General features: G+C 48.2%; 2 protein-coding genes across 5 annotated transcripts; one reads left to right on the forward strand and one right to left on the reverse strand.

The window, feature by feature from the left end:
• The first annotated feature begins 19 nt into the window (after positions 1 to 19).
• Positions 20 to 5,554, forward strand: LOC6547855 (probable multidrug resistance-associated protein lethal(2)03659). The gene is made up of 6 exons (XM_001975002.3): positions 20 to 589; positions 990 to 1,220; positions 1,295 to 3,527; positions 3,592 to 3,742; positions 3,803 to 4,751; positions 4,808 to 5,554. Exons 1-6 carry the CDS (start codon positions 507 to 509, stop codon positions 5,097 to 5,099), a joined length of 3,939 nt encoding a protein of 1,312 aa, XP_001975038.1. The 5' UTR covers positions 20 to 506; the 3' UTR covers positions 5,100 to 5,554.
• LOC6547930 (glucose-6-phosphate exchanger SLC37A2) lies at positions 5,168 to 8,553 on the reverse strand. 4 transcript variants are annotated; one of them, XM_026980044.1, is made up of 7 exons: positions 8,456 to 8,553; positions 7,621 to 7,846; positions 7,318 to 7,469; positions 6,689 to 7,257; positions 6,211 to 6,421; positions 6,005 to 6,153; positions 5,168 to 5,947 (listed from the first exon to the last, which is right to left on the reverse strand). In XM_026980044.1, the coding sequence occupies exons 2-7, from the start codon at positions 7,752 to 7,754 to the stop codon at positions 5,576 to 5,578; spliced, it is 1,587 nt and encodes a 528-aa protein (XP_026835845.1). In that variant the 5' UTR covers positions 7,755 to 7,846; positions 8,456 to 8,553; the 3' UTR covers positions 5,168 to 5,575. The 4 variants fall into 4 exon arrangements, with proteins under 4 accessions (XP_026835845.1, XP_015012229.1, XP_026835844.1 ...); XM_015156743.2 differs by having other exon boundaries at positions 8,444 to 8,534; XM_026980043.1 differs by having other exon boundaries at positions 7,621 to 7,842; positions 8,456 to 8,532.
• Between the last annotated feature and the right edge of the window lie 57 nt (positions 8,554 to 8,610).

Below are 8,610 nucleotides of genomic sequence, written 5' to 3' on the forward strand. Positions count from 1 at the left end.
GCCCAAAAATAACAGCATAATAAGCGATCCAGATTAGATAAGCTGTTGGGGGAACTCTGCCTACTTCGGATACCAGCGGCTTGGGCTATCTGGATGTTATTATGGTCCAAGACAAAGGCCGCTAAAACTCCCTTATATCCCCAGAATCCAGTCAAGATATATGGCCTCATTTGGGCTTAACCAGCTTGCTTTTGGAGCGCAAATTGCAGCAATGGCCGCCGTTTCAATTGCAGGCTAATTGGGCTATCGATTACGCCTTAGTCACTATCACTACGGATCACTATCAAACAGCTTGGAACTCGCAAGAAACGTGTTGAGTTGGCCACTTTATCGCCGTTCGGACAGGCGTTGTGCCAAGTGCAAAACCGTAGAAGATGGTGGTTCTCCGGACAAATAATCAACAGACGTCACCGCTCCGTCTGGCAGTGCTGAAATCGTTAAAAGCGCCTTCGCCCGTCTGTTTTGGCGCATATTGAATCCGTCAGGCGCAACGAGCAGCTGAAGCCATGGATGCTTCTAAGCAGTCGAGTCCAAAACGAGAGAGTAATCCGTTTATCAAGGCTAATATAATCTCCAAGTGGCTGTTTCTGTGAGTCATTAATCATTCTTATTGATGAAAAGTGAAAATCCCTGCGGAAACGAGTCCAAGGTCATGGTCAGTCAATGAATAGTTTACAACTCGCGATAAGGTCCTAGTGGTAATCGTTGCCGGTAGTGCTAATAAGCCATATCTCAGGATGTTAAGCCAAATTGCTATTTCAAAACTCATTAATTAATGAAGGATATTATCTAAAAGTGGTTTTTCTACTAGTTTCTGTGTGAGAGTTCCGACATAAATCTCAAATGCATCCATATCTTGTTCGGAATTTCGCAGTATTGATTGACCATTGACTGTTGGGCAGTCACGTAGTAATGCCCTGGATCAGACATGTCATTTGGTGGAGATACATTGATAAGATATTGAACAACTTATCGTTTCCCCCCTTCAGATGGATGCACAGTGTTTTCCGGAAGGGCAGGCGGGAGGAGTTGGACGCGAGTAAGCTGTACGAACACCTGCCCAGTTTCGATAGTGAGTCCTTGACCAGAAATCTCCAGCCTCACTGGGAGAAGGAGTCCAAGAGGAAAAATCCCAGTCTTATGCGGCTGATATTTAAGGTCTACGGCTGGCAGTTTGTTCCCGTTTGCGTTCTATATTCTTTGCTGGAAATGGCTATTCAGTAAGTACTGCAATCTTTCGGAAATCGTAGCGATCATTATCGTATCTGACTTTTTACTTCGGCTTTAATTTCAGCTCCTTCCAGCCTTTGCTGCTTGGAGGATTAATCTCTTACTTTGCATACGGCCAGACGACTGTAACCAAGGAGAGTGCCTATCTGTACGCCATGGGCATTGTCCTGTGCTCGCTGGTCACCTCCCTGGTGTTTCATCCCTTTATGTTCTATGTGTTCGCGGTAGGAACGAGGGTCAGATTGGCCTGTGCCGGCCTGGTCTACCGGAAATATCTGCGCGCCTCGGCGAGTAGCGGCGAAGGACTCGGAGCGCAGGCCATTTCGGTGATGTCCATCGATCTCTCCCAGTTTGACTTGACTTTCTACTTCTTTCACGACCTGTGGAAGGGTCCCGTGGAGGCCTGCCTCTTTGGCTACTTCATGACCCGCCAGGTGGGCTGGACATCCCTGATTGGGATCGCCTTCATCGTGATATTGATACCCCTGCAAGCGTGGGCCGCCAAGGCTTCTGCAAGTTTCGGCACCCAATCCGCCAAGCATCGGGACGCTCGTGTAAAGCTCATGAACGAGATTATCAGTGCCATCCAGGTGATAAAGATGTATGCGTGGGAGAAGTCCTTTGGACGGCTGATTGCCGCAGTAAGGCAGTCGGAGGTTAAGGCCATTCGAGGATCCATGAGTATCTACGCTGCCCTGCAATGCACCAATATGATCTCCAAGATATCGCTTTTCCTGAGTCTGGTCGCCTATGTGTATGTGGGTGATCTTGTGACGGCCAAGAAGGTGTTCATTCTGTCTTCCTACTACGGCTTACTCAATGATTCCCTGCTGCATTACTGGCCGATGGCCATTACCACTTGGGCTCAGACTCTGGTTAGTGCGCGGCGAGTTGTGGAGTTCCTGCTGGAAGTGGAGAAGCCTGCGGAGGAGTCCTGCTGCCGAGACAATCCTGGATTGGAATTGGATGGAGGCAAACCGAAATCGGCGCAGAGTGGCCGCCTCCACTGTGTACAAAGTGAGACCAAGTGCTTAAGTTTCCGAAAAGTCAGCGCGAGTTGGGACAAGCCGAGCATAAAGCAACCCAGGAAGCCACATATTAAGGGTATCTCCTTTCACATCAACGCCGGCCAGTTTGTGGGCATTGTAGGTAATGTGGGCTCCGGAAAGAGCACCCTTCTCCATGCCATTCTCGGTGAGATTGAGCTCATGCAGGGACGAGTGGAGGTTCATGGCAGGATTAGCTATGCCGCCCAGCAGCCCTGGGTATTCCAGGGCAGCATCAGGGAGAACATCCTGTTTGTGGAGCAGTACGAGGAGAAGCGATACCGAGCAGTGGTTCATGCCTGCCAGTTGGACAGAGATCTGGAACTGCTGCCCCGCGGGGATGCTACTGTTGTGGGTGAGCGAGGAATCAGCCTGAGTGGTGGCCAAAAGGCCAGGATTGCGCTAGCTAGAGCTGTGTATCGCCAGGCGGATATCTACTTATTTGACGATCCTCTGGCCGCCGTTGATGCCCAGGTGGGTAAACTGCTGATGGACAAGTGCTTCCACAGACTGCTGGATGGTAAGATGCGCATTCTGGTCACTCATCATGTCCAGTTGCTCAAGAGTGTGGATCACCTGCTGCTGTTGGAGGGAGGAGAACTCACCCAGCAGGGCACTTATGAGGAGCTGAAGGACGTGATCACCCATCATGCTGCTCTGGATCTGGAGGCCATCGAGGCGGATAAGCAGCAAGTGAAGCGTGTGCTCAGCCAGGTGGACAGGTCGTCAAAGCAGCTAAGCAAGGGAGAAGAGGAGGATCCCGACACCATCCAGGATGAGAATGGCAATGCCGAGCAGCAACTTCAGGGTGCCGTGAGCTACGATACCTATAAGGCTTACTTTTGGGCTCTTGGGGCTCCGTTCCTGGTCTGTTTGGTGCTTTCGATGTTTGTCCTCGCCCGAGGATGCCAGGCCCTCATGGACATCTTCATCTCCCGATGGGCCACTTGGGAGGAGGATCGAGGGTATGATTCGCTGGATGACTATGAAGCCACGCGGACCAAAATGGTTATCTGGTATACCGTGCTCCTATTACTCACTTTGGCCTTGTTCCTGCTCCGTACCTTTGGGTTCTTCTTTATGTGTCTGCGAATCTCACTGACATTGCACGACCAGCTCTACCATGGGATAATCCGCGCCTGGATGTACTTCTTCAATGCCAATCCATCTGGGCGAGTGCTCAACCGATTTTCCAGCGACATTCAGAGTGTTGATGTCAACCTGCCACAGGCTATGATGGATTCTCTTCAAGTATGTAGACCTAACTCAACTAATTCTTCTTCTGTCTACAGCATTTTGTTTATCTTGCTCCTAGTTCCTGGTAGATGTGGTGGCTGTATTGGTGATCGTGGCCATTGCCAACTATTGGCTACTCATTCCAGCAGCCATAATGGTACTACTATTGTATTTCTGCCGTGCCCTCTATATAGGCGCCAGCCGAAGTCTAAAGAGGATTGAGAGCTTGAGTAGGTTTAAATCTATCTAAGTAATGTAAGTTTAGTAACTTTATTTTTTAATCTTTACAGCACGTAGTCCCATCTACTCGCACACAAACCAAACTTTCCATGGCCACGCGACCATTAGGTCCATGGACGCCATGCCACAGCTGGAGCAGACTTTCCATGGCCACCAAAACACCAACTCCTCTGCTCTTTTCCTCTATGTAAGCGCCAACAGGGCGTTTTCCTTCTGGACCGATCTGATCTGCGTGGTCTATATCCTGGCGGTGACCTTCAGCTTTCTGGTTATCAATCAGAGCTTCTACAGCGGTGATGTGGGTTTGGCTATCACCCAGTCCATGACATTGGTGATTATGTGTCAGTGGGGCATGCGGCAGACTGCCGAGATGGAGAACAACATGACGAGCGTGGAACGAGTGCTGGAGTACGCCCAGACGCCATCGGAGCCACCACTTGAGAGTCCGAAGAGTGTGAAGCTGGCAGATGAATGGCCGCAGGCTGGTCATCTTCGGTTCCAGGATCTCCACATGAAATATTCTCCAGGAGACAAGGATATCCTCAGAGGACTGAACTTTGAGTCCCAGCCCATGGAAAAAATTGGCATTGTGGGACGTACTGGAGCGGGAAAATCCTCTATAATTCAGGCGCTATTCCGATTGGCTCTAAATGAGGGAACCATCGAGATCGATGGATTGGATATTGGTAAACTGGGTCTCCACGATCTGCGAAGCAGAATATCGATTATCCCACAAGATCCAGTTCTGTTCTCTGGAACCCTGCGCTTCAATCTGGATCCCTTTGATGAAAAAAGCGATGAGTCCCTGTGGAGTGCATTGGAGGACGTTAAACTAAAGAAGCACGTTGCCTCATTGGAAGGAGGCCTCTCCTGTCGCATGCAGGAAGGTGGCTCCAACTTCAGCATGGGTCAGAGGCAACTGGTCTGCTTGGCGAGAGCTATTCTCCGACAGAATCGAGTTCTGGTCATGGATGAGGCAACTGCAAATGTCGATACAGAGTAAGTACTTAAGACTCTACTTTCAACAGTTTCGTAATTACCTCGTTATCCTATAGAACTGATATCCTGATCCAAGAAACCATACAAACCAAGTTCGCTGAGTGCACAGTTCTAACGATCGCACACAGATTGCATACTGTGATGGACAATGACAGTGTCCTGGTAATGGATGCTGGCCAGATTGTCGAGTTCGGAGCACCACATAAGCTCCTGCAGCGCAAGGATGGAGCCCTTCTTAAGCTAGTCAATCAGAACGATGCGGCCACCATAAAGTTCCTCAAAAAGATTGCATCAGACAGTTACAAGCGCCGCAACAAAAGGGACTCCTTGACCATAACAGAAGAATGAGCAGGGATCGCCACCGGAAGCGGGATTTTGCTTTAGCATCGGCTTTCAGAAATTTTACTGCCACGGAGAACAGTCAAATTCGGTTTTATTGGTACGAAAAGTGTACGATAAAGTGTATTTACATTGCGGTAGAATTACGCTAGTACTAATGATAGTTCGGCACTTAAAACGAGGAGACTCTGACACACGCGCGCACTCACAAGATTACAACACAGATGTATATATATGTATGTAGGTAATATATCAAAACTGTTAACTTGATGGATAGCCTAGGATGATGGTAAACATTCCATTTAAAATAACATTAGGTATTGACATGTATGGGTAAAACTAGGATCAGAAACACTCTGATATGCTCTCGAATGGAAAGAAAATGTTCAATATGTAAGCTATACAAATGCTATGCTTATGTACAGAGAACTGTAGAAACACAAATATATATACGATCAAACCACATCCGCTTCGGCTTCTTCCTGCTATTCAATTCGAATACGATGCGATGCGCGACGCAGTGCAGCGAACTCCTTGAAGACCAGTCGCCCCAGCAGCACCATGGCAATGATGTCGGCAGCGATAAGCATGTGGAAGACATACTGCCATCCGGCGGTGGAGATTAGACCGGCAAGCAGTGGTCCAACTGCCGCTCCGATTGAGCCAGTACCATCGATAATGGCCGTCACCGTGGCCAGAGCATTGGCATTCCCCTCCAAAGAGCTGTGCTGGCCCAGCTCTGCACTTACAGAGGTTGTAATCAGGGCATAGGGTCCGTTCACAAAGATGCCGACCACAATCAAAAGCACTATGCTGATTGTCATCGACAATGCACCGTATTGTTGATACATCAGCAGCTGAAACGAATACATGTCCATAGTAGAAATGGTTTCTGTAGCATCTTGGGTACTTACAATAGGGGAGGCAACGAACAACATGCCTGTGCACACAGTGGCCGACATTCCGCTCACATCTGATAGATAGCCCGCAGCTATAGCTCCCAAAATACCACCCACATCAAAAAGCGTGGACAAATCAGCGGACAATTCTGGACCCAATGTGCCTGCATTAGAGGAAATGTGTTATCGACCATTTTTTATACAGTTTTCAAGGTACTTACTGGATTTTTGTATGTATAGTGGCAGCCAGTACATGAAGGTGTAGCTCACCAGCTTGGTAAAGAACAAACATAGTGAAAACTCTACCACTCCGGGTATGAATAAAGCATCGATCAGGCTGATGGGACGTCCGCGACCCCTTGGCACAGCCTCTGGTTGAGAACGTGAAAGGATTGGAGTGCGCTCGGTGGGCGCCGATCTATAGTTAATTTCCTAAAATAAATACGACGAATTAGTAAACCATTTAAAAGCGAGAAGCGGGCAAAGCGCGAAATTTACACAAGCAAACTGGCAGACAGAACAGGAAGCCAAACATATAGTATTGCACTTACAGTTTTCGAAGTGCCGTACCCAAAATTGACCACATACTAACGCCGTGCAAAGTACGTTTTAGAAATCAAATTTGCAACATAATGGGGAGACCGGGTGTAATGTACTTCGCATGCGGAACATCAATAAAAACCTGAATCTGATACTTACGGCATCGTTGTGTCGCCCCTGCTCCTCGTCATCCTGTTCCTCATCTGACTCGTTGGCCACGCGACGCTCCTGCTGCCCGGCTTGTGGGTAACAGCCCACAATCTCCGGCTGATCCACCAGGAAAAGGAAGAGTAAAAATCCAACGGCTGCAATGATGATGCCGGGTACCACAAATGACAGCGCCCAATCGGTTTCCACATAATGCGCCGCTATAAGCGTGCCCAGAATGTTTCCAATGGATGTGTGGCTGTTCCATATACCAAAGATCAGTCCTCGTTTCGACTTTCCAAACCAACGACCGACTAGCGCCACTACACCTGGCCATCCAGTCGTCTGGAAGATGCCAGCGAATATCTGCACGATTATAAAATACCACAAACTATGGATATTGGAGGTGCGAGCAATGCCAAACATATAGGTGAACACTCCGGTGAGTATCATGCCCATGGACAAGAAGTATCGCAAGGAAACGCGCTCCGCCACGAAGCCAGAAACGAACATGGCGATGGCATAGGAGAAGAGGAAGGCCGAGTCCAGCATTCCAAAGAGTGTGGTGGCATCCGGAACATCTGTAAAATGGCAACTAATTTATAGGCTTACAACTTAGAACAGCTTGGGGGCAAACTCACCAAACGGTGCGTATCCACATTCCTGACCCGATGCAGCCAGCGCTGTGGAACAGTTTCCTTGGAGCACCGACTTAACCACGGAGATGGGTTTGCGGCACATGTGATAGCAGGCGTACGCCAGGAAAGTTAGCACGAACACAGACATCTTGTAGCTGAAATACATATCATATCAATATAGCTATTAGTAATACGATAAATACGGGTAAGATAAACTTAACAAACGCTACAACACTCATATACAATCTAATCTTCTCAAGAATATTAAAACTTCTCCAATCTATTTACAAGCTATCACAAACTCACAGCAGATCTCTGCGGGCATGGAACCGGGTGCAGCATTGCCGGGAGAGCCGCTGGACCGCCCGGATGCCGAATGGCACGTCGTTGTAGTTATTGCTCATCTTTCGCGTTCTGGTCAATCCCAGTGGAGCTCTCATCGACCGGCACAGACGATGGGCGAGGTGCAAGTGCTGCTCGTCCAGGTGGCTGGGTTCCCTAATCCGTTTCGGTTGCGTATGAGGCCAGCTACCTGAAAGAACAATGATCAACAGGTAGGTGGTGAGTGATGTGCTGGTGACTCAGTTCGAGATACATTTTCCCTTTCCCAGGGGTGGGAGGTGCAGGCATAGCGGGAGTGGGTCGCGGTTACAGCTGAGGTCGCGGAATCGAATGCGGATAAAATATCCGAACCTATCACCATATGTTACTGCCCTCTAGTTTTCTTGTTTACGTCGTCGTTTCGCGCAAACAATGGAGCTTCGTATCGCAGTCGTAAAGCAAAATGCGTTTCCGCTAGCTTTTCTATTCTGCTGCGTTGGCGAAAAATGCCCAACTTATATAGTGTGCTTTGGTTCGAGATAAGGAACCACGCGTTTTTTATCTCAAGGGACGCCGAATGTTTATTTCTTATACCGATATCACAGATGCCTTCAGTTCATAAGGTGTTTATTTACTTTTTTGTCACTTGTCCTTATCAATTTACAGAGTATTTCACAGTCGGCGCGTGCCGGATACCTATGTCTTTTGTTTGTGAACGCCCCCAAAAGGAATTTATTGCGGAATCTAACAGATTGCTAGGGATTTATCAATGCCACAATGAAAAACAGCACTGGGCATTTAATATTACCGTTAAACACACCTAAACAGCTGCAGTAAACAACATTACTCCGTCGGAAAAATAACAAAATAGAGGTGGAGAAACATCGATTGCTACTCGCGACTATCGATATTTGCTGGCAGTGTGAACATGGCTGTCACCTTGGGTATATTTTAGTACATTTGCAATATTATGAT

The sequence above is a fragment of the Drosophila erecta genome, unplaced genomic scaffold (assembly GCF_003286155.1).
Source record: "Drosophila erecta strain 14021-0224.00,06,07 unplaced genomic scaffold, DereRS2 tig00000092-arrow-pilon, whole genome shotgun sequence".
NCBI lineage: Eukaryota > Metazoa > Arthropoda > Insecta > Diptera > Drosophilidae > Drosophila > Drosophila erecta.

Coding starts and splice junctions, on each gene's coding strand:
- LOC6547855 (XM_001975002.3), top strand. CDS start 507: ATGGATGCTTCTAAGCAGTCGAGTCCAAAACGAGAGAGTAATCCGTTT. Junction 590..989: donor ATCTCCAAGTGGCTGTTTCT/GTGAGTCATTAA, acceptor TCCCCCCTTCAG/ATGGATGCACAGTGTTTTCC. Junction 4,752..4,807: donor ACTGCAAATGTCGATACAGA/GTAAGTACTTAA, acceptor GTTATCCTATAG/AACTGATATCCTGATCCAAG.
- LOC6547930 (XM_026980044.1), bottom strand. CDS start 7,754: ATGAGAGCTCCACTGGGATTGACCAGAACGCGAAAGATGAGCAATAAC. Junction 6,422..6,688: donor AGGGGCGACACAACGATGCC/GTAAGTATCAGA, acceptor TATTTATTTTAG/GAAATTAACTATAGATCGGC. Junction 5,948..6,004: donor TGTTCGTTGCCTCCCCTATT/GTAAGTACCCAA, acceptor TATTCGTTTCAG/CTGCTGATGTATCAACAATA.